The sequence below is a fragment of the Pholis gunnellus genome (assembly GCF_910591455.1).
Source record: "Pholis gunnellus genome assembly, chromosome: 11".
Taxonomy (NCBI): Eukaryota; Metazoa; Chordata; class Actinopteri; order Perciformes; family Pholidae; genus Pholis; species Pholis gunnellus.
Window position 1 is genome coordinate 24,697,465 of NC_136538.1, and position 25,833 is coordinate 24,723,297.

The 25,833-nt window shown below is 41.0% G+C and overlaps 1 protein-coding gene and 2 long non-coding RNA genes across 5 annotated transcripts; all 3 read left to right on the forward strand.

Annotated features, from left to right (window-relative positions):
• The first annotated feature begins 1,347 nt into the window (after nt 1-1,347).
• LOC306702983 lies at nt 1,348-8,452 on the forward strand. 3 transcript variants are annotated; one of them, XR_013767279.1, is made up of 5 exons: nt 1,348-1,457; nt 4,282-4,478; nt 4,613-6,203; nt 6,692-6,823; nt 7,817-8,452. It is a non-coding gene; the product is annotated as an uncharacterized lncRNA (long non-coding RNA). The 3 variants fall into 3 exon arrangements; XR_013767280.1 differs by having other exon boundaries at nt 5,915-6,203; XR_013767281.1 differs by having other exon boundaries at nt 5,927-6,203.
• Nucleotides 8,453-15,571: 7,119 nt separating this feature from the next.
• LOC306702982 (uncharacterized protein) lies at nt 15,572-18,130 on the forward strand. Its single transcript, XM_079168767.1, has 3 exons — nt 15,572-15,731; nt 16,217-16,450; nt 17,844-18,130. The coding sequence occupies exons 1-3, from the start codon at nt 15,692-15,694 to the stop codon at nt 17,882-17,884; spliced, it is 315 nt and encodes a 104-aa protein (XP_079024893.1). The 5' UTR covers nt 15,572-15,691; the 3' UTR covers nt 17,885-18,130.
• A 5,669-nt stretch (nt 18,131-23,799) lies between these two features.
• On the forward strand, nt 23,800-24,974 carry LOC306702984. Its single transcript, XR_013767282.1, has 2 exons — nt 23,800-23,884; nt 24,306-24,974. It is a non-coding gene; the product is annotated as an uncharacterized lncRNA (long non-coding RNA).
• The last annotated feature ends 859 nt before the right edge of the window (nt 24,975-25,833 follow it).

The following is a 25,833-nucleotide window of genomic DNA, read 5'->3' on the forward strand; positions in this document are numbered from 1 at the left end:
TATAAGTGCTTGTTATTCGACAGCAAGAAGAAGAGGATGAGTGTGCAGCAGTCAACTAATGCATGCACCACAAGTTATAGAATACAAGCTTGTGATAGTTTGCAAAAAAACAAGTTATACTTTACTTATAAGAATATAACATTTCCATTACAATTGGCATAAGGAGGTGTGACCCAGTGACCTACTTTCAGGACAATAGGAAACGGGATATGTCGGTTAAGTCCTCCCACATACTGTATATTAGCTGCAGCGCATGAACCTGTCCTGTCAGAAGTCTCAGCTGCAGCTTTCACTTCGTTCTCCGCTAATTCATTAATTATTCATTAATTCAGTCTCAGCTACAGCTTTGAACTCAGTTATTTTAACTGATGTGCTTTTCGTCCTCCTTCGTGTCGACAACATGAGTTCAGCCAACAAGGTGAAATATTCTTGCTACTGACCAAATTTGAAGTGGATCTGATCAATTCCCTAGGAGGAGGAGTTAAAGTATAGCGACTAGAAATAGGCCAAAACCTATGGAAAAATGACACAGAAATCTAAATGGCCGACTTCCGGTATGGTTTAGAGCATGGTCCCAAGAGACTTATTTTTAAGTCTCCATAAGGTACATGTTCCTGCAAAGTTTCATACATGTAGCTGAAACGTAGCGCCGGGGCTGGTCTTTTGAACTATTGTAGGGGGCGCTATGGAGGCAATTTAAAACGGCCAAGCCAAAAACCCATATAAAATATGTCTTCCCATGACCTATGACACATGGAAACAATTCTATGAGTTTCTGAGCATCCCAAGCCACTGAAAGCTCACCAAGGACTACTCTTTTTTTAGACCGTGTGTTTTGTTATGTGTGCTATGTGATTCTACGTTTTTGTGGTTGAGCGCAACTAAACAAATTCAGAAGGCACTGTGATTAATATGGCAATAAAATACTGAACGTTTTGGATTGGTGTCTGATGAACCATAAAGGTATGAAGCGGTGGCGGCTGGTCAATAGAGGGCGCTAGGGCGACGAGCCGCTAGGCCTCGAGCCACAAAGAATAATAATAATATTAATAAAATGAAATATGGAATGCACCCAGTAATATGTGTAAAGTATGATATCTGCTCAAAATAACTGCTTCTCCTGCACGTCCTCTCCGCCTGTCTGCATGTCTCAGCAGCTCTGGGGCTCTGGAGGACGTGCCAACAGGAGGCGGGTCTATGGAGCAGTTTAGCCAATGGCTGATTAAAGATAGAAAGTGTGAGATACAATTTAGCCAATCAGCGTCCTCAAATAGAATTAACCAATGGGCACAATCTGTTTTGCCCCCAATTGCGCATGCTCGTCAGAACTAGTCTCTACAGGCGAGCGCGAGCTCCGATGACCCATATGAGAGGAGAAGTTTGAGGAGACACTACAGTGAAAGAGCTGATCCCAGATCAACCTGACCTCACACTCAGACAGCAGCCTATCGGGAAAGGTAAGCGGTACATGTGAAGCTTCTCTAGTAGCTGCAGCAGACAGGTTTGACTAGCTGGAGGCAGTCATGCTAACAACTTATTTAACTTGATCCAGCATGGACAGTTAGGGAGTGAGGGACATGAAATGGATTTATAGTTATAAATAAATCATTTTATAAAAATATATATACATATATATTTATTTATTTATTTATTTATCCATGGAGAACTCTGTCAAGCTACATAAAGCTACAAAGTGAACATCTGTTCTTCTCCATAGTTGTCCTCAGTCTCATCTGCTTAACTTGGTCATGGAGGCATTTAGCATGTACTAGAGACGGTGAATTAACAGTGAAAACTCATCAAGAATGGAAAATAAACGGTCAGACATTATTATTGTTCTCATGGCAGAGTTGAAAAAACTATTTCAAAAATGTTTTCTTGAAGGTTCTTTGTCTTTCTAAACAGAAAACAATTGAATTTATTTTGTGTAGCAAGAATATTTCACCTTGTTGGCTGAACTCATGTTGTCGACACGAAGGAGGACGAAAAGCACATCAGTTAAAATAACTGAGTTCAAAGCTGTAGCTGAGACTGAATTAATGAATAATTAATGAATTAGCGGAGAACGAAGTGAAAGCTGCAGCTGAGACTTCTGACAGGACAGGTTCATGCGCTGCAGCTAATATACAGTATGTGGGAGGACTTAACCGACATATCCCGTTTCCTATTGTCCTGAAAGTAGGTCACTGGGTCAAGCTTGCATTCTATAACTTGTGGTGCATGCATTAGTTGACTGCTGCACACTCATCCTCTTCTTCTTGCTGTCGAATAACAAGCACTTATATGCACATGTTCTATGCCTTACGGATTAAACGTATATATCATGATCAAAACTAAACGAAAACGTTAATTTGAACCCTGTGACAACGGTTCTAATAGATATACAATATTTGGGGTAAAAGCCAGCTGAGACGGGGGAAAAACTCTCCCATGAGCCCATCCCAAAATCATAGAGAAAAGACGGAATAGATGCCTCTAATGAAGCTCTAGTGCAAGTTTCTACTCTTGCATGACTAAGCCTGTGGTTTAGTTCTCATACATCTGTCTCACACATGCACACTTGTTCTTTGGGGCTGTTGATCATGACATCAACTGTCTAGATCAGCTGGTCTCTTCTATCCAATAACACAATTTCACAATGGCATTGTTAGCTGTTGGAAAAATACAGAATGATGTGTGCAAAATGCTTGTACTTTTCCATGATGCTTAGAATCAGACTGTGCACCCGTTTGAATATAGCCTTCAATTTCATATGAACTTGCTCATCACAGAATGTTTTTGAAGACAGATATCACATTCACTTCAACGAGGTGCGCACCTGGGCAGGGACCCACACAACCACACTATTACATATGAATCAACCAAGAAGATGGTTCAAACTGGTCCAAACCTTCACTATACCATGTGTGAAAGTTGTTTGTCACAGTGTATAAAACACAGGGACTTAGAGACGGAGCTCTGAGCAGCTACGAGACGCAGAACTGTATGTGCTGTATCCTGCTGCTTCTTGCAGGAATAAATCTCCTGATTATTGATTCCACACTTGGTGTCGAATATAATTTTTCTAACATTAGCCTATCATGTTGCTGCTGTCTCTCTTAAATAGGATTGTCTCTCTACCTTGAGTACGTGCTGTTATGCAACATTTAGAAACTATGATTATTAAAGGGCCTCACGTAGCACCTCGAAAAATGTAACCTTGCTCAAATACAGCAGGCCTACATGTATGTAGGTAGAGACTACAAACACAACTTTAATTAAAGCTGCGAGCAGCGATGAACGGACCCTCGCATCCTCCCGCATGTCGGGGATGCCGGCGGGACTCCGGCCTGCGCGTCCGACAGCTTCCGCAAAGAAGTTTTGTGCGGATTGGATAATGTGCCTTAGAGTTATAACAACTTCCTTTTTCATAACCAATGAGGCAAAATGGCCGCCACACCACGTCAAGGTTCTTCCATGAAAACTCACGATTTTGATAACTTTTCATCACAAAGGTCTTCACAGCATCCTGACCAAATTTGAAGTTGATCGCATTAATTCTGTAGGAGGAGTTCGTTAAAGTACGAAGGCTGAAAATGCAAAAAGTGACAAAAAAGCACAAAATTGCGGGTTTACTGTAGCGCCCCCTAGTGGTTGAATGGAAAGAAAATCTCAGAGTACGTTATAGGATGTGTTGTTCACATGCGCAAATTTGGTGATTTTAGGACAAACGGTTGAGAAGTTATGTGTATTGATCAGGTGCTGGCCTAAACAGAATCACAAAGTTAGAGCTATTTTATAATTTTATAATTTTTCTTAAATACACTACATGTATTATAATATTTTTCCCATTATCTTATGTTCTCATTGCACAGCTACTGTGCTCCTCAGCTGCTCTGCTTCAGTGCAGCTTGTTTTAAGTAGAGCTTTGATCCAATCAGAGTTCACCTCTGTGTCTCTAGGTAGAAGAGAGGCCCCAGGCCTGCAGACTCACCAGTGAATCCATGTGCAGGTTAAGTGAATGGGGACGATGTTGTATTTAGTGGCGGAGTTACTGACAACGTCTTTCTCAAGAAAGACATTTCATGAAAAGCTGAACATCATAAGAAATGGTCACTGAACGCCACAGCTGCAGCGCTGACTCAGCAGGAAGAGGATTTGTATGAACGGTGTTTCTTAATGAAGCGTTGCACATGTTATGGCTGGTTTGAAGCTATGCTACGCTAACCTGAGGACACCATAGCATTTGAATACTTTTGGAGAGACTCGAGTGGATCTACAACTCAACGAACACTTTCACAGGGAAACATCTCCACAACCGCGACCCGGCGTGCGGTCAGCGCCGGCCGGTGGAGGCGGGCTCACGGCCCCGCTGTGAACCTGCTGCAGCAGACCGGAGAGATGCAACCGAGGCTCGATGGTCATCACTGGCTCCATGAATCCAGAAGGACTTCTTACTGGAACTGAAACCATGTACTGGGATTAAACTCTAAGTTTCGGTAAGTCACAAACTGCGTTTTTTCTTTTTTACATAGTAACGTTACTACTGTTCATTTGTCTATCGTGTCGTTTTTATGAATAGTATTTGAATGGCTCGTGCTCTTGTGTGGTGGAATGTGTGGATCCGCTGCAGGTTTGCTGGATTGATGCGTCATAATGAGGTTATTAGGAGGTAATTCACCTGTAGTAGGACACAGAAGGCCCAGGTATAACATGTACGCCTGCCACTGGTATTGATATATAAGCCCCGCCCTAAGAAGTTTATTGGTCCATATCTTGTAAACGCTAAGAGATATCAAAACGTTTTTAAAATGTGTTTTTCACGAAATTCAAAATGGTGGAAAATCTAAGTAGGCGGAGCTTAGGGGTCTGAGAGGCTTTTTTTGTAGATCTAGAGGATTTGGACATGTGTGTCAAATTTCAAGTAAATCGGACAAACTGGCCGAGGGGCGTCACCGGTCCGACCTGTAGGGGGCGCTAGAGAGCCATTGTTTTACACTCAAATATGACCTACATCACGCTAAAGCCCCCCAACGGGGGCTCTCGGGTCAGGAAGGTTAAATTGTTTTGAATAATAAATCAATAATATGAAATCACATCAACACATCATTCTGCTGCCTAATGAATACTTTTACTTCTAAAACTTCAGCTACATGTTGCTACTTAAATACTTTTACTTCAGTGAGGATGATGCAACTTTAACGAGGAACCCTGTTTGTTTGTTTGTGAGCAGCTGAACTATTTGGATCTTTGTTGTTGTTCTGTGAGGGAACAGACGGGTGTTTCCACTTAATGAGGAATGAGACGCCCAAAACACTCATCAGTCAGAGTTTACATCTCCAGAGAAGCTCAAATGATTATCTCACTGAAACTAAACTAAACTAAAGTAAACTAAACTAAAGTAAACTAAAGTAAACTAAACTAAAGTAAACTAAACTAAAGTAAACTAAACTAAAGTAAACTAAACTAAAGTAAACTAAACTAAAGTAAACTAAACTAAACTAAAGTAAACTAAACTAAAGTAAACTAAACTAAACTAAACTAAAGTAAACTAAACTAAAGTAAACTAAAGTAAACTAAACTAAACTAAACTAAAGTAAACTAAACTAAACTAAAGTAAACTAAACTAAAGTAAACTAAACTAAAGTAAACTAAACTAAACTAAACTAAAGTAAACTAAACTAAACTAAAGTAAACTAACTGCTTTTCACCCGTCCGTCACAGACATGTTCTGACTGCAGCTCTGATCTTTGCACGAGGAGATGAAACAGATCCATGAATAGATCTGTTTCATCTCACTTTGTTTGAGGGCCTTTGTGTGATCATGAGTACAAGTCATAGTTGTGGTGAGTCATGCAGTCTTCTTAAATTCTTCTTTCACACACACACACACACACACATCTGTGTTCACATGTAAACATGTAAACATGGGAAGTCACACCCAAAGAACAGGGCGAGACCAGAGATGCTGATCTGCAGGGACAGCAGGAAGACCTGCCTCCATAAGCCCCGCCCTCCTCCATCCTTATAAAACACTCAACACACACTCGAGGAAGCACAGACACCAGACCAACAGACCACCAGATCACCAGCAGATCACCAGCAGACCACCAGATCACCAGCAGACCACCAGATCACCAACAGACCACCAGATCACCAGCAGACCAGCAGATCACCAGCAGACATGGAGAATATGTTCACAAAGATCACCGGAGGCAAAGTGGGTGAGTATCATTAGAAAAGATCACGTTTAAGTTTTTAAGAAGAAGTTTGACTTTGTTTCCTCTCGACTGGACGCGTTTCAAACAGAAAGCAATCGTTCAGTTTAACGTGTTCGTATCTTTTATTGAACATTCACACGTTTGTTTTAAGAAGGGGGACAAGCTAAAACACAACGTGTAGCATGTATGGATTCTTGTTTTGAGCCGTGAAGGTTTGTAGATCGTCCTCATCTGGATTCAGCTGGTTCTACGTCCGCCTCCCTCTGGTCATGCACAGGATGTTTTATATTCTTCCATTATTAAATTAAACACAGCATCAGTCAGGAGACGAGAGCCTCAGGTGAACGTACTTCACTTATTCACCTTCAGATGTGTGGTGATCCTCTAACATCTGCTCCAGGCCGGTTGAGTCTAAGACAGAAACCCGGACCCACCTTTACCTGGTGAGCTCACCTTCTGCTGGAGAACTTAACAGCTGTTTGTTTCTGCAGAGGACATGGTAGAGGGCGCCAAGAACAAGGTCATGGGTAAAGACGGGAAGGCGGAGGAGAAAGGAGGCTTCGGCGTCACCGACGCCATGTCGATGGCTGCTGGAGCGATCGGTGACAAGAAGGAGGAAATAGGTGAGTCCTTCGGTCCGGTGGAATTGATTGGTGATTGAATTTGAGTTCAATGTTGGTGAAACCGCGAGCCGACCAGTCAGTTCCCAGAATGCTGTGCGGGAAGACCTGCCCTCTGCTTCTGACTGGCTACTGGCTGCAGAACGCTAACTTTAGCTTAGCTTTGATGCTCAGGCTGGTCTCATCCAGCTATCGTAGCAAAAAGCCAAAAGATAATGTATAAATTATTCTTAGATGTCCCACAAACTGTTATTTCATGATGTCTAAACCTAACTAAGTAGTTTTGTCGTCTAAACATAACTAAATGATTTCCTCTGACGACGGAAGTTTATTTTGAAAAGACTGTATTCACGTAATTCTTGTTCCTGGACTTTTGTAGAAAAACACACGAGAAATTAAGAGTAACTTTTCGTAGGAAATCATATGAACCGTTGTTTGAGGATACTTTGTGATTTAATGTATTTAATATACGCAATCTATGCCTCTAATAATATCAAAGTGAATTTAATGCAGAAATAGCATAAATAAAATAAAAAGGTCTCTCCTCCTGGGCCTGTATTTTCTATGCGTATTATCCCCCTAAAATAAATGTACTTTTAAAAAGTTAAATGATTACATTGAATATATATATTTCTTATTATTCCCGGTCTTAACTCCCCTTGAACATGTTCCCTTTGCAACCCTAACAATTAAAACTACAACTGTGTGAACTTATTGTCCCGTTAGCGACAAAGCTAAGCCAGCGAGCTAGTGGGTTTACACGCTGACCGTTCAGCTCAATATTTTCAGCGCGCTACGAGCTACATGCTAACGTGCTCACAAGCGTAGCATCCAGAATGTTGAATGAACCACGTTTCATCTTCATCATCCAGCACATCGTAGTTGTTGAGATGTTTCAGTCTGGATATTAATATGATTATGTTTCTGTTTGAAAACATGAGGGCTTTTTGTGGGATATGTTCATATTCTCTGGTCTTTCTCTCACTTGTGTCTCAGGGTCCAATGTGATGGGCGCCCTCGGCGGCCTCTTTAAATAGAGACCCTGCAGACCACTTCCTGAAGCATCAGCTCCAGTCCCTCACACCTCCACCTGCTGACTGATGGAGCATCAATGCCTTCAATGTTTACTAACGATTTGAAAATGAAATGATTAAATGGACTGTAGTGACGCCGTTGCTTCCCAAAAGAAGGTCACCACGGTTGCTGAAAATGTTTTTTAGACGCGTGCCAAAGAACGAATTCCACTTTCCAATATAAACGATTTATTTTCTATATAAAGTTCATGCCTTTCTCTGCTGTAATCCATTTTCCTTTACATAACCAAAATCATAACATTTGTATTCATTCAGTGTCGCACGGTCAAAAGCTGTTTGCTCCCTTCTGTTCAGCAACACCTGTCTGCAACGACCCGACTGATCATGTACCTGTGGCCCCACTCACACCGGCACTACGCCCCCATGTGGTGGGAGGTTGTACGAAACAAAAACAACAAAATGGCTTTTAATAAAACTCTTTTAACTAATGTTACGTACAAGTTTTACACCATGAGAATGTATTGACAATGATCTGTTGTAACTTTACTGAAGTGGGTTATTACACGGAACAATAAATAAATATCTACTGTCACCAAGACCACCAGTGTTTTGTGTCATTCATTTAATATCTCCAGAGAAATATAAAGTCAATATAGTAAATAGCAAAGATATGAAGTAAATATTTATATATATATAAATGTTATATTAAATAAAGAAAGTTGATTTAGTTCATATTTTGATACAATGAATCACTATATGTCAGTTAGACAAACAGTCAAAACAGTCTAAATAAAACCACAGCTGTGAATATTATATAGTATATTATATAGTATATTATATAGTATATATATATATATGTGTATACAGTGGCGGGCCGTGCATTTTATACCTGGGCCTGCACTGCTGTCCTGCAGTTGAACCACCTCACGGTTATTATTTGTTTCCTATAAATACACTCGCTGCAGAGTGCAGATAACGTTACATGAAAACATGACGGGATGCTGCGTCATTAACGGACAATGCATTAAAAAAACGCGGATCTAAAACACGTATTCATCCGCACACTGACGAGCACGAGCCATTCAAATATTATTCACATCAGAGGAACAATATTAACCTTATCATTAAAACGACACCATAGACACATGAACACAGGAGTAACGCTACGATCACTCCCTCCAGGAAATACACGACTCCTTAGTTCTTGTTCCTGAAGGATTTATTCGTCTCAACACCGAGAGAGAAAATGAGTCCACTAGAAAACACATGAATCTTCAAACATAATCACTGAAACACTTTAACTTAACTTTAACACTTTAACTTAAACTTAACTTTAACACTTTAACTTAAACTTAACTTTAACACTTTAACTTAAACTTAACTTTAACACTTTAACTTTAACACTTTAACTTAAACTTAACTTTAACACTTTAACTTTAACACTTTAACTTAAACTTAACTTTAACACTTTAACTTTAACACTTTAACTTTAACACTTTAACTTTAACACTTTAACTTTAACTTAACTTTAACACTTTAACTTTAACACTTTAACTTTAACACTTTAACTTTAACACTTTAACTTTAACACTTTAACTTTAACTTAACTTTAACACTTTAACTTAAACTTAACTTTAACACTTTAACTTTAACACTTTAACTTTAACACTTAAACACTTTAACTTTTAACACTTTAACTTTAACACTTTAACTTTAATTTAACTTTAACACTTTAACTTTAACACTTAAACACTTTAACTTTAACACTTTAACTTTAACACTTTAACTTTAACACTTTAACTTTAACACTTTAACTTTAACACTTTAACTTTAACTTAACTTTAACACTTTAACTTAAACTTAACTTTAACACTTTAACTTTAACACTTTAACTTTAACACTTAAACACTTTAACTTTTAACACTTTAACTTTAACACTTTAACTTTAATTTAACTTTAACACTTTAACTTTAACACTTAAACACTTTAACTTTAACACTTTAACTTTAACACTTTAACTTTAACACTTTAACTTTAACACTTTAACTTTAATTTAACTTTAACACTTTAACTTTAACACTTTAAATTTAACACTTTAACACTTTAACTTTAACACTTTGATAGACGAGGAGTGATTTAGAGATAATGATGATGATGGTTTATCCTGAGACGAGCCATTTTACTGTGTAGACGGTAATGACAGCATAAGACTGAAGGAGTAAAGGAGATAATAGATTGAGGATCGACTTCTATGTGATTCACTGAATGTAATGCCCTGGTCATAAAATTAGGTGTTAGATGCACCATATAAAAACAATTAACAAAAAGACCAAAAACAAAGTAACTATACTTCAGGGTTCTCTGTGGCTCTTAGAAGGCCGAGTGTATTAGTCTTAAGTGTATTAGTCTTAAGGGTATTAGTCTTAAGGGTATTAGTCTTAAGGGTATTCTTAAGGGTATTAGTCTTAAGGGTATTCTTAAGGGTATTAGTCTTAAGGGTATTAGTCTTAAGGGTATTCTTAAGGGTATTAGTCTTAAGGGTATTAGTCTTAAGGGTATTAGTCTTGTGTATTAGTCTTAAGGGTATTAGTCTTAAGGGTATTAGTCTTAAGTGCAGATCAATAGACACACAGACCAGGAGAGGTCGCTGCACTGAAACAGGTCATGGAGCGCAAACTGCAGGTGTAGATCGGAGACGGAGTGATTAATGTACTTACGCTGGAGTCTACTACAGTCAGTAGTTTAAAGGGTCAAAGACAGACACGGTCCTCCTGCTGGGGACTGAGGGAACATGTAGTCCTCCATGAAGATCATTTCAAACAGTGTGTGTTACACTGTAGGAGCCACAGACTGAATATAAGAAGTGGACGTAGTCGTTGTGACGTCACGCATCGGTTTACTGGTGTTATGAAGCCTCCAGTGCGGCGTTTTGGCCGTCGCCATCTTGTCTTTTTTGGTAGAAAGAGAATCTGATGAGGCTGAAGACCTTCGAGACCCTTTATGACATAAAGGACCCAGACTGGGTTAACGTCACCGAGTACCAGTGGGTTTGTTTTTGTGTTCACACTTCTATCTACTTTCATTCTTCTTGTTTTCTTTCCCTCTCAGAATCTCGTCCTCGCCGACCTGCTGTCACTTCCTGTTTCCTCCCGTCCAATGAGCAACGAGAGAAGAGGAACCTTTACATTTTAGCTCAACCCTTTGACCTCTGACCTCTGGTCCTCCCCATCGTGTGTAACTTAACCTCATCAACCAATAGATACCCTCCTCTTCCTCCTCTTCCTCATCATTGTCGCCTCAGCATCATAACTCCACCCATCAAACACACACAAACACTAATGACTTTAATCAGGCCGCACGCGTCCATCCTCTCAGCTGATTGGTCGGTGTGCAATGACATCACCCACCTGGACGAGTGTGTCCCACAGGCCCCGCCCCCTCCTACAGTGAATCGCGAGGCTGACCCCCCCCCCCCCCCCCCCCCTTTTGAATGCATGTTGTTTTACTGACACACTAGAAAACACACACATGAACTAATAATGAATCCCTTAATACACACACACACACACACACATGAACTAATAATGAATCCCTTAATACACACACACACACACACACACATGAACTAATAATGAATCCCTTAATACACACACACACACACACACACACACACACACACACACACACACACAGTCTGTGTTTCTGATTTATTTTACAAAACAAATAAAAGTGAAATAAAATCTGTTTGAAATCCACCTCTTTGTTTCTTCCTGTTGTTAAATTAAAATAGAATAACACAATTATTGTCACTACACAAACAAAGAGTACACTGAATGATACTGGACCACAGTAAAAGTACAATGAATAATACTGCTGTACAGATCACAGTAAAGGTACAATAAATAATACTAGTATACTGGAACACAGTAAAAGAACAATAGACCTCAGTCTAGTTCTGGTGGAGCCTGGTTCTGATGGTCCTGATGGTTCTGATGTTGGATTTGTTGGTGGTTCTGATGGAGCCTGGTTCTGATAGTTCTAGTGGTTGTAATGGTTCTGATGGTAGTTCTGATGGTGATTCTGATGGTTCTGATGAAGCCTGGTTCTGATAGTGGTTCTGGTGGGGGATTTGTTGTTGGTTCTGATGGTTCTGATAGTGGTTCTTATGGTTGTTCTGATGGTGGTTCTGATAGTGGTTCTTATGGTGGTTCTGATGGTTCTGATAGTGGTTCTGATGGTGGTTCTGATGGTTGTGATGGTGGTTCTGATGGTGGTTCTTATGGTTGTTCTGATGGTTCTGATAGTGGTTCTGATGGTGGTTCTTATGGTTGTTCTGATGGTTCTGATAGTGGTTCTGATGGTGGTTCTGATGGTGGTTCTTATGGACGTTTTCCTCATTGAAGTTCTTTGAGTTTGTCATGAAAACCTGATGAAGTTTAGAGTCTTTTCCTCCAGCAGGTGGAGCTCTGGACTAAAGAACAACAGGAAGAATCAGATACTTTACTGCAGTAAAAGTACTAACAGTACTCACCACACTGTGTCCTTAAAGTACACAAATAATTATTATGACTCATGCATCAATGTACAAGTAGGACTGTAGTTGGTTGCTTTATATTATTTAGGGCCCGAGCAGCGACGGCCTTATTGAAATTGTACGGTTTATTATATTTCTGATGTTTATTTTTAAGCTTTGGGAGCATTTTGGGGAACTTGCTATGCACGAAAACTCACCAAAAGTTTGACTTTAGTCAGATCTGGTGAAAATAGACGTGTGATGTCGGTCATATTTGTGTGTAGTAAAATGTCTCTTTGGTTTGTAAACATTGTGAACATAGTTTTACAGAGTATGATGCATTATAGATGACTTGTTGTAGATCAGGCTCGTCTTCACTCTGGGCCTCAGCAGCATCACGGGTGTAAATGTCAGACTGTGTAAATGTAACTTCTCCTCACATATCGGTAAATAACTGTCTCTGCATCTGATTATTGTTTATTCAAGTGTAACAATCTTGTACATGCAGTTATATAAATGTAAACATATATTTAAGCACATTTCTATTATTATAACTTAAATCATTTTAATTTATCAAACTATCAAACTTTAAAGAAAATATCAAAGACAAATATCAAACACAAGTTATTACAATAACTTGGTTCAAAGCTTAAAATCCTTTCAAGGGTGTGTTTGTATAATCCATGTGAAGTATGTCATGTGTTGTGAGGACACGTTTAAAGTCTTCAATGTTCTCACATACATGTACATGTTACATGTAACCTTTGATGAGCTGCTTCTACGACTGTGTTTAAGTATCTCATAACGTCGACTTTATATCTCATAATTTAGACTTTGGGGATATTTTTATTATCAAGTCTCATTTTTTTTTTTTTTTTTGCTGGCGGATTCGGGGGCCACATAAAATAACGTGGCGGGCCGGATTCAGTGAGGAGTGTTTCTTTAGTAAACTTCTATTTTTATATTTCTACATGATCACAGATCAGAACACGACTCCATTATTTAAGCTTCACATATTTCTGAATGTGTGATTGTGTTTAAATGCCTGTAATTAGAACTGAACATCTCATTTATACTAAATTATTTCATACATATGTTACGTATATTATCTTATTGTAGGATTTAAAGTTTAAATGTCAAAGAGCCGCCTGTACTTTGTCTTTTACTGGTTCTGATGCAACTTTAACGAGGAAACCTGTTTGTTTGTGAGCAGCTGAACTATTTGGATCTTTGTTGTTGTTCTGGTGTTTCCACTCTGTGAGGAATGAGACGCCCAGAACACTCATCAGTCAGAGTTTACACCTCCAGAGAAGCTCAAATGATTATCTCACTGAAACTAAACTACAGTAAACTAAACTAAACTAAACTAAAACTATAATAAAACTAAAACTAAACTAAACTAAAACTATAATAAAACTAAAACTAAACTAAACTCAAATCAGTGAATCGTCTTTAAATGCTTCACGTTAAGAACTGAGTTTTTAATAAATCATCCATTTCACACAAATAAATGGAATCATGACTTTAATTATTATGATTATAACTTCAACCCAAGTTATAATCATAATCATTATTATTATTATTCGTTAATGATGATGATGATGTAATGCATCATCATCATCTTTTCAAAAGCAAAGTTAAAGTGCTTTAAATGGTTAAATCAACAACAAAAACATTTCAGCGCTGCAACTAAATAAATATTCTCTAACGCGATTAAAAGTATATAAAACAAAAATAAATTAAAGACAGACAGACGAAGCAGTCGTCACGAATTATTCACCACTGTTTACTTATATCTAAAATATCTAAAATATCAAAGACGTTCTGTTTGAAATGTTTCAACATTAACAATAAAACTAGAAAACAGTCAAATACATATACATCAGAATCAGTTATTAAAAACTCCAACGTACAAAAGAAAGTAAGTCCTGAGAGACGTGATGTAAGTGTGCTGATTAGAATGTGTAGAAGAAGAAGAGGTATATCTGTAACATCCTTTCATCAGGAAAGTCCGTCGTTCTGAAACATATGAATCATGTCGCTGATATTTATTACAAGAAGACAAAGAAGTGACAAAGTTTGTTCAACCCCAATATGAAGCAAAAGTTTTGAACAAAGTCGATGCAAAGACACGAATATCCGTCTTCATGAGATGAAACGTTTCATCTCGTCAGACGAAACGTTTCATCTCGTCAGATGAAGGACAAACTGTTCTCAGAAACTAAAACGTGTTTCTGGAAACATTGAAGTCGACTCAGTGACAGAATCAGGATCAACTTTTAATCAGCGCTGCAAAGTTTGAGGTTTAGTGACCCGGATGAGTTTGAGGTTTAGTGACCCGGATGAGTTTGAGGTTTAGTGACCCGGATGAGTTTGAGGTTTAGTGACCCGGATGAGTTTGAGGTTTAGTGACCCGGATGAGTTTGAGGTTTAGTGACCCGGATGAGTTTGAGGTTTAGTGACCCGGATGAGTTTGAGGTTTAGTGACCCGGATGAGTTTGAGGTTTAGTGACCCGGATGAGTTTGAGGTTTAGTGACCCGGATGAGTTTGAGGTTTAGTGACCCGGATGAGTTTGAGGTTTAGTGACCCGGATGAGTTGAGGTTTAGTGACCCGGATGAGTTTGAGGTCAAGTCGTGATTTTGTAAACTCTGCGGTCGGTGGTCGGTGATGTCGCCGAGTCGCATCCGTGGATTTCTTTAGAGGAGGAATCTGATCGGTGGACTTCACAGAGAGAAGACTACAAGAACTGTGTATTTGTTACATTAGCTGTAAAGGTGAGAAATACTACAGTAAACACTGCGGTACTAGTACTCTCACTAGTACATCTTGGTTTATGGTTGATTGTGACGTCACTCCTTTAGACACGCCCCTTCACGGCTGCTTTTCACCCGTCCGTCACAGACATGTTCTGACTGCAGCTCTGATCTTTGCACGAGGTGATGAACGTGACTCATGAATAGATCTGTTTCATCCCACTTTGTTTGAGGGCCTTTGTGTGATCATGAGTACAAGTGATTATTGTGGTGAGTCATGCAGCCTTCTTAAATTCTTCTTTAGGGAGGTAACACACACACACACACACACACACACACACACACACACACACGTAAACTGCAGGTGTTCTGCTGCTGTGACGTCTCAGACTTGTGAGACTGGTCCACCCTGAAGTCACACCTGATTCTTGAACAGGGCGAGACCAGAGAGGCTCACCTGCAGGGACAGAAGGAAGACCTGCCTCCATAAGCCCCGCCCTCCTCCATCCTTACAAAACACTCAACACACACTCGAGGCAGCGCAGACCGACAGATCACCAGCAGCAGACATGGAAGGCATGATCCCCAAGATGATCGGAAACAAAGTGGGTGAGTATCGTTAGAAAAGATCACGTTTGAGTTTTTAAGAAGAAGTTTGACTTTGTTTCCTCTCGACTGGACGCGTTTCAAACAGAAAGCAATCGTTCAGTTTAACGTGTTCGTATCTTTTATTGAACATTCACACGTTTGTTTTAAGAAGGGGGACAAGCTAAAACACAACGTGTAGCATGTATGGATTCTTGTTTTCTAATTTAAAATATTAGAATGAAGACAGAAATGTGTTCGTTCTTGTTAGATTCACATTCCAGTGTTTATGATCTGAGCCGTGAAGGTTTGTAGATCGTCCTCATGCAGAAACACTCTCAGCTCTACATCTGGATTCAGCTGGTTCTACGTCCGCCTCCCTCTGGTCATGTACAGGATGCTTTGTATTCTTGTGTGGCGATCCTCTAACATCTGCTCCAGGCCGGTCCCACCTTTACCTGGTGAGCTCACCTGCTGCTGGAGAACTTAACAGCTGTTTGTTTCTGCAGAGGAATTGGTGGAGGACACCATGAACAAGGTCATGGGCAAAGAGGGGAAGGCGGAGGAGAAAGGAGGGATGGACAAGGTGATGTCACTGGTTGGTGGAGGAGGCGGCGGCGGCTTCGACGTCGGAGACGCCCTCTCGATGGTTACTGGAGGGGACAAAGACGAGAATAAAAGCTTTGGCCTCGGAGACGCCCTCTCGATGGTTGGAGGAGACAAGAAGGACGAGGGAGGAAAAGGTGAGTCCTTCGGTCCAGTGGAATTGATTGGTGATTGGATTTGAGTTCAATGTTGGTGAAACCGCCATCCGATCAGTCAGTTCCCCGTTTTTGACTTCCCAGAATGCTCTCTGCTCTCTGCTTCTGATTGGCTACTGGCTGCAGAATGCTAACATTAGCTTAGCTTTGATACTCAGGCTGGTCTCATCCAGCTATCGTAGCAAAAAGCCAAAAAATAATTTATTAATTATTCGTAGATGTCCCACGAACTGATTTCTAAACCTAACTAAGTAGTTTTGTCGTCTAAACATAACTAAGTTATTTCCTCTGACGACGGAAGTTTATTTTGAAAAGACTGTATTCACGTAATTCTTGTTCCTGGACTTTGAATATTAGCAACAATGAAATAAAAAAGTCTCTCCTCCTGGGCCTGTTTAGTTCAAAGCACCAGTTAGCATTATAGCTACAGGCTAATGTTAGCGTTTAGCAGCCAATCAGAGGCAGAGTAGGGGCGGGGCTTCCGGCAATGGCATTCTGGGTAGGCTCACCTGCACGTGTGCAGAACGGGGCACTGACGAGGGCTCCACACTAGAGCAATGCTGCAGAACTCTGGTAACACTGAAGGTGGAATGAGATGTAAATCAGGGTTCGGCTGCGTTCACTGTCTCGTGTTACAGACACAAACCTTCTACCGTCACCAGCAGACAGAACTGCAAAACATCGACAATTTAGCTGAGTTTAACTTTACTTAAATGTGTTAAACCTCTCGTTGAACAACAACAAACATCCCCCTTGACCCCCTCCAAAATAAAAGACTACTTGACTGCATGACTCCTCGTCACCTCCTTTTGAATGTGATGCTGGTTAATCATGTGATGGAGGATCTACATCACGCAGAACAGGTTACAAGTCAATGATCGTACTTTTATCCAAAATCTATTATGTGTATTTTTAAATGTACTTGTGTTATAACTATTATACTATTATACTATTAAACTACTATTATATATTATGTAAATGTGTTAAATTATTACTTTGAATATATATATTTCTTATTATTCCCGGTCTTAACTCCCCTTGAACATGTTCCCTTTGCAACCCTAACAATTAAAACTACAACTGTGTGAACTTATTGTCCCGTTAGCGACAAAGCTAAGCCAGCGAGCTAGTGGGTTTACACGCTGACCGTTCAGCTCAATATTTTCAGCGCGCTACGAGCTACATGCTAACGTGCTCACAAGCGTAGCATCCAGAATGTTGAATGAACCACGTTTCATCTTCATCATCCAGCACATCGTAGTTGTTGAGATGTTTCAGTCTGGATATTAATATGATTATGTTTCTGTTTGAAAACATGAGGGCTTTTTGTGGGATATGTTCATATTCTCTGGTCTTTCTCTCACCTTTGTCTCAGGGCCCGATGTGATGGGCGCCCTCAGCGGCCTCTTTAAATAGAGACCCTGCAGACCACTTCCTGAAGCATCAGCTCCAGTCCCTCACACCTCCACCTGCTGACTGATGGAGCATCAATGCCTTCAATCTTTACTAACGATTTGAAAATGAAATGATTAAATGGACAATAAAACTCTTTTAACTAATGTTACGTACACGTTTTACACCATGAGAATGTACTGACAATGATCTGTAACTTCACTGAAGTGGGTGATTACACGGAACAATAAATCTCTACTGTCACCAAGACCACCAGTGTTTTGCTTCATTCATTTAATACCTCCAGAGAGAAATCAAGTCCAAAAGTAAATAAATATATATATATATAAATATATATATATATATATATAAGCATCCCCTGCTTTATGGTCTGTGTGACTCTAAATGGACCATCATGTACTAAATGAACATCATGCTGTATTGAAGAAGACTTGAAACTAGAGATTGAGACCATAAACTCATGTTTACAATGTTTACTGAGGTAATAAATCAAGAGAGAAGTAGAGTCATGTTTTAAACCAAAGGGAACCCTTCTATTAAATATTGTTTGTGACATGCAGTGGTTAAAAGTAGTTGATATTATTACATGTGTCTCCTGTATTTTGGTGCTAAGGAATGCTAATGCTAATCAAACTGTTTAGACAAGGTTCAGTCCTGGGCCCCCTTCTCTTCTCGCTCTACACAACATCTCTGGTTCTGTTATTCGCTCGCATGACTTCTCCTCCCATTGTTATGCTGATGACACTCAGCTGGTCTTGTCATTTCCTCCGGTGACACTCAAGTGGAGGTACGCATCACTGTGTGCTTGGCTGACATCTCGAAGTGGATGACGACACACCACCTCAAGCTCAACCTGGACCAAACCGAGCTGCTGTTCCTCCTGGTGAAGGGCTGCCTGCACCGAGACCTGTCCATCACCATTGATGATACCGTGGTGACGCCAACTCGGACTGCGAGGAACCTGGGTGTGACCAGGAGGAGGATTCTCCCCTTCCTCACTGAGGAGACGGTGCAGGTCCTCATCCAGGCTCTGGTCATCTCCCTCCTGGTCTACTGCAGCTCTCTACTTGCCGGAGCTCCGGCGTCGGCCATCAGACCTCTGGAGCTCGTCCAGAAAGCTGCAGCTCGTCTGGTGTTCAATCGCCCCAAGTTCTCCCACAACCTCCCTTCTCCGTTCTCTACACTGGCTCCCTGTAAGAGCTCTCATCCAGGTTCAGACTCTGGTGCTAGTCTACAGGTTCAGACTCTGGTGCTAGTCTACAGGTTCAGACTCTGGTGCTAGTCTACAGGTTCAGACTCTGGTGCTAGCCTACAGGTTCAGACTCTGGTGCTAGTCTACAGGTTCAGACTCTGGTGCTAGTCTACAGGTTCAGACTCTGGTGCTAGTCTACAGGTTCAGACTCTGGTGCTAGCCTACAGGTTCAGACTCTGGTGCTAGTCTACAGGTTCAGACTCTGGTGCTAGCCTACAGGTTCAGACTCTGGTGCTAGCCTACAGGTTCAGACTCTGGTGCTAGTCTACAGGTTCAGACTCTGGTGCTAGCCTGCAGGTTTAGACTCTGGTGCTAGCCTACAGGTTCAGACTCTGGTGCTAGCCTACAGGTTCAGACTCTGGTGCTAGTCTACAGGTTCAGACTCTGGTGCTAGTCTACAGGTTTAGACTCTGGTGCTAGCCTACAGGTTCAGACTCTGGTGCTAGCCTACAGGTTCAGACTCTGGTGCTAGTCTACAGGTTTAGACTCTGGTGCTAGCCTACAGGTTCAGACTCTGGTGCTAGTCTACAGGTTCAGACTCTGGTGCTAGCCTACAGGTTCAGACTCTGGTGCTAGCCTACAGGTTCAGACTCTGGTGCTAGTCTACAGGTTCAGACTCTGGTGCTAGCCTGCAGGTTTAGACTCTGGTGCTAGCCTACAGGTTCAGACTCTGGTGCTAGCCTACAGGTTCAGACTCTGGTGCTAGTCTACAGGTTTAGACTCTGGTGCTAGCCTACAGGTTCAGACTCTGGTGCTAGCCTACAGGTTCAGACTCTGGTGCTAGTCTACAGGTTTAGACTCTGGTGCTAGCCTACAGGTTCAGACTCTGGTGCTAGCCTACAGGTTCAGACTCTGGTGCTAGTCTACAGGTTCAGACTCTGGTGCTAGTCTACAGGTTCAGACTCTGGTGCTAGTCTACAGGTTCAGACTCTGGTGCTAGTCTACAGGTTCAGACTCTGGTGCTAGTCTACAGGTTCAGACTCTGGTGCTAGCCTACAGGTTCAGACTCTGGTGCTAGTCTACAGGTTCAGACTCTGGTGCTAGCCTACAGGTTCAGACTCTGGTGCTAGTCTACAGGTTCAGACTCTGGTGCTAGCCTACAGGTTCAGACTCTGGTGCTAGTCTACAGGTTCAGACTCTGGTGCTAGTCTACAGGTTCAGACTCTGGTGCTAGCCTACAGGTTCAGACTCTGGTGCTAGTCTACAGGTTCAGACTCTGGTGCTAGTCTACAGGTTCAGACTCTGGTGCTAGCCTACAGGTTCAGACTCTGGTGCTAGTCTACAGGTTCAGACTCTGCTGCTAGCCTACAGGTTCAGACTCTGGTGCTAGCCTACAGGTTCAGACTCTGGTGCTAGTCTACAGGTTCAGACTCTGGTGCTAGTCTACAGGTTCAGACTCTGGTGCTAGCCTACAGGTTCAGACTCTGGTGCTAGTCTACAGGTTCAGACTCTGGTGCTAGCCTACAGGTTCAGACTCTGGTGCTAGTCTACAGGTTCAGACTCTGGTGCTAGTCTACAGGTTCAGACTCTGGTGCTAGTCTACAGGTTCAGACTCTGGTGCTAGCCTACAGGTTCAGACTCTGGTGCTAGCCTACAGGTTCAGACTCTGGTGCTAGTCTACAGGTTCAGACTCTGGTGCTAGTCTACAGGTTCAGACTCTGGTGCTAGCCTACAGGTTCAGACTCTGGTGCTAGTCTACAGGTTCAGACTCTGGTGCTAGTCTACAGGTTCAGACTGGTGCTAGTCTACAGGGCAGTGAAAGGAACAGCTCCTTCCTGTCTCCAGGCCATGGTCTAGCCCTACACCCCCCCGACCACTCCGCTCTGCTGCCTCGGGGCGATCGGTTCCCCGTCGCTCAGAGGTCCCTGCGGCCGATGGACCCGGTCTCTGTTCTCTGTCCTGGCCCCACGATGGTGGAATGAACTCCCCACTGACGTCAGGACAGCAGAGTCGCTGCCCATCTTCCATCAGGCTGAAGACTCACCTCTTCATGAAGCTCTACCCTGAGCCTTCCTCTCAGCACTGGTTGTGTTCATGCTAGTGTGTTTCTGTACGTCTGCTCTGGTTTCTGCTCTGAGATGTTTAAAGGAGATGAACTCATGACTTCTGGTGATTAGTGTTGTGGAAATTTATCATATCGTTCTTTTAGATATAACTTGTATTGCTTAAACCTGCATATATGTAGATGAGGCCAACCAGACTCATTTAAAACCTAACGATAAATGAACTCGTAGGTATTTCACCACCTAACCCTCGTCCCACGAAAAGGCTGGAACCGGCCTTGGTGTGTACAGCGGCAGACAGAGGAGGACGACATCTGTGAAGGGAGGAGACGAGATAACGTGCAGATACTCTGTTTCTGTCTATTCGTTGTTGTTAGACCTCCGAACCATCTGTGGGGAAAGAGCTCTATCCATTCAGCTGGATTATTATTAGTGTCTGTTAAATAAATATGTTTTTATATTTTAAGAGTTTTCTCATCTCGATTATTTCTCACCGGGAGGTTAAAAAGATTATTTTCCACGACAACTAGTAGTTCTCTTGAATACTATGTTGAACACACTTATTGTCTCTTTGGGTAAAAGCGTCTGCTGAATGACTGTAATGTGATGTTTATCTTCTGTTCAACATCAGGTTCAGATTTGATCAAACGGGTGGAATATAAGTACATTAACCCAGTATTCTGTCAGTGCAAATGTGAGGTACTTTGTGTTTTTCTACTTCTGTTTAGTCTCCATAGTGTTAAAGCTCTGACGTCTGAGTGATCTGATTGGTTACAGGTGTTTTCACAGGTGCATTCTGGGTGCAGGTGATTGGTGTCGATGACTTGTCGTTCAACAGATACTCGAGTCTCTGCGTCACTCAGCTGGTATTCTCAGCTGGACAGTTTAAAATAGAACAAAACGTCTTATTTTTATGTGTTTTGTGTTTAAAAATATAAATTTGTGAAAAAACTAAAGCGGTCAGATAAATATAGTGAGAAAGACTGAAGTACTGTACATAAGTATACATCTGAGGTACTTGTACTTGCGTTCCAGCAGTGATGAGTCATGTTTTCACATTGTTCTCATTGTCTCACTGAAACACGACTCACATACTCTGCAGCACAGTACTCACATATTCTGTAGTACTACTACCACCGAGTACAAATACTCTGTTACGGCTACAAGTCCTGCGCTCAAAACTTCAATAAAAGTACAAAAGTACTAGCGTCGTTGTGTTCATCACTTTAATACAAACAATATGTTCCCTCTGAAGTACATGAAGTGAGCAGAAAATAGAAATACTCCAGATTGTACTAGAACGTGAGTAAATGTACTTCGTTTGTCTCCACAGCAACACAAACAGATCGCTTTATTCTGACTCTGGATCAGGTGAACGCAGGACCAGTGGAACCAGTGGAACCGGTGGAACCGGTGGAACCCGACGGGGAGGAACACCTGAGAGGGGCGTCGACCAAAAGAGCCGAAGGCTTCAGTCTCACCTGCACCTGCAAGAGGACACACTGAGGTCTCTCATCACACAGACAGAGAGAGACAGAGAGAGAGAGAGAGAGAGAGAGAGAGAGAGAGAGAGACAGAGAGACAGAGACAGACAGACAGAGAGAGAGAGAGAGAGAGAGACAGACAGACAGAGAGACAGAGAGACAGAGAGACAGAGAGAGAAAGATGGCTTCTAAATGGATTGCAGAGAAAATGGGTGAGTAGATCAAAGGGGAGGGATGAGAAGTGTTTGCATGGTCCTGATTTGCATGTCTTGTTGTCGTTGCTGCAGTAAAGTCTCAGAGGAGGTTTAGTGGAAAACATCAACAAATATTCTGCTTTACCAGCAATTATGGTTCAAGCTGAGTTATTCCAAAGGATTCCGTCACAGACGCTCATCTAGTGACACAGTTCAAGATGTAATGAGCGGATTCATAATAGAGTTGATGTTACATATCAAGATGTCGGGTTTAAAACCTGTATTTTTATTCATATTCATGAATTAATATGAATAAATCAAGTCAAAATCAACAGGTTCAGTGATTGTTTGCTGCAAATGTTGTTAATAAATTATTTAAAGGGGCAGTTCAGCACTCTCCATGGGGACGTACGATCACTTTGAGAAATGTTGTTGAGGTTTCATTCTGGACCAGTAACTTCAAAACAACCTGCGGTTCTTCAAAGAGAAGTCAGAGCTTCATGTGTTAAAGCTGCATTCTCTCTAGTGTCCACCAGGGGGCGACTCCTCTGGCTGTATAGAAGTCTATGAGAAAATGACTCTACTTCTCTCTTGATTTATTACCTCAGTAAACATTGTAAACATGAGTTTATGGTCTCAATCTCTAGTTTCAAGTCTTCTTCAGCAGGGCGGTTAAATCCAACACTGTGTGTGTTCTGCAGGAGACATGGTGGAGGACGCCGTGAAGAAGGCTCTCGGTATGGAGGACAAGGAGAAGGACAAAGACGATGGAGGCATCTTCTCAAAGATCTTCAACAGAGACGACGACGACGACGACCACAAGAAGAAGAAGTCGAGGGAGAAGGACGACGACGACAAGAAGGAGAACTTCTTCACAAAGATCTTCGACAGAGACGACGACGACGACGACCACAAGAAAGAGAGCAAATCTGGGTTCAATGGTCTCTTCAGTGAGCTGGAGGGAGCCGGCTCTGCAGGAGGAGAAGAGATGGGAGGAGGAGGAGGAGGAGGAGGAGGAGGAGGAGGAGGAGGAGGAGGAGGAGGAATGAAAGTACAAGTAAATGATGGAGGTACGTGATGTTCATCAATAATCTGACACACCAACAACTATTCTATAAAAGTAAACACATTTCTATAAGAAATCCATAAAACAATCTAAATAAATCCATCCACATATTATATAGTCTATTATATAGTCTATTATATAGTCTATTATATAGTCTATTATATAGTCTATTATATAGTCTATTATATAGTCTATTATATAGTCTATTATATAGTATTATATAGTCTATTATATAGTATTATATATATATATTTATATGAACAGCTGGTCGCTGCCACTTAAACCACTGCAGAAGAAGAAGAGGTGATTTAAAAGCTCAAGTGATGAAGAACCACGTGGACGGTGGACGTTCGTTTCACGTATTAACATAATTAATTAATGAATAATTCATGCGTTCAGTAATTATTGTCTCGTGTCTGTTTCAGATCTGTTCGATGATCTGATGGATGTGGCCGAAGAAACGTCCCGAGGGGAATAAAACCACTTCCTGACCTCTGAGGAAACACAGAGAGATTTTCTCAAAGACTGAAAATATACATATAAATATACATATAAATATATATATATATATATATATTTATATGTTAATTTCCTCACCTTTACTGTTATTTCTCCTAACGAATCCGCTGTACGTCTCACAGAGTCAGAGGAGAAAGTGAAATACAGAATGTTACGTCTCACTTTCACTCTGTGTGCAACTCAAATATATCTTAATACCCTGTTACATATGTTATAATGATTGTTACTTACATATGTTATAATGATTGTTACATATATTATAATGATTGTTACATATGTTATAATGATTGTTACATGTATTATAATGATTGTTACATGTATTATAATGATTGTTACATATGTTATAATGATTGTTACATGTATTATAATGATTGTTACATATATTATAATGATTGTTACATATATATATTATGTTTGTTACATATATATATATTAGAATTGTTTGTTAATATCTTAAAGGGACAGTTCAACATGAGAGGATCTGATTATTTAGCCTGACAGATGAACGGAGGTTGTTTGTGTGAGTGGTGTAGTTCAGAGTGATGATGATGATGAATATTAAATCATTTTAAGGAGCTGGATGATGTCAGACGATGGTTCTTCTCTTCTCTCACTGTGAGCTGATTGGTCAATAATACTAGAAGCAGAAACCAGAACGCTTACGTCACAGAACTCTCTTCATGTGCAGATATGTGTTTATGGAGATCAGAGTTAGCTTAGCTTAGCATAAAGACAGAGTTTAACTATAGTCACTATAGTAAACACGTTCTCTCTGGTTTGTTTGTTCTCATGAAGTGTTGAATATTATTAACGTAGATCCCACAGTAGACAGCGTGACTCTGGAGCTGATGTCATTGGTTCCTTCATGTCGGATATTAACTGATTATCAGCTTTAAGTTGCATCGTCAGCACAAACGTGAGGTTTACTTTGATAACTTCTGAGGCAACATGTAAAATAATAAAGTGATGCATAACACTGTTATGAGTGATACTGTAATATTAAACATAAACATGTAAACTTGTGTTTAACTGATATAAAATAAAGAGTTGATGTTAAAGCGGAATGATTTCATATCAAACAATGAGATGAGAGAGTGAATCAGAATGTTAGAAATGAGTTGAACGTGTTGTTGTTGTCGCTGCTCTGTGAACGTGAAGAGGAGGCGTGTCCTGTCACGTGATGATGAACCCGGAAGAGACGTCACGAGACGTGTTCGCTGAGTTACAATCCACTGAACTGTTTCATGTCAGTTCTGATGAATATCCAGCGCGTGCTATATCCTGTGGACTTCACGTGGATGCGCATTCTCACGTGCACGTTATCGTTACACCGAAACAAACAAACAATCAAACAAACAATCAAACAAACAAAGGACCGCACGCCACGCCAAGGCAGGAGCGCGCGCACAACGAGATGGAATGCGCGTTTGGGAA

Bases quoted from the DNA above. Each gene is read 5' to 3' on its own strand.
- LOC306702982 (XM_079168767.1), top strand. From the start codon at position 15,692: ATGGAAGGCATGATCCCCAAGATGATCGGAAACAAAGTGG. The intron at 15,732-16,216 runs GTGAGTATCGTT...TTGTTTCTGCAG, and splicing joins GATGATCGGAAACAAAGTGG to AGGAATTGGTGGAGGACACC. The intron at 16,451-17,843 runs GTGAGTCCTTCG...CCTTTGTCTCAG, and splicing joins GAAGGACGAGGGAGGAAAAG to GGCCCGATGTGATGGGCGCC.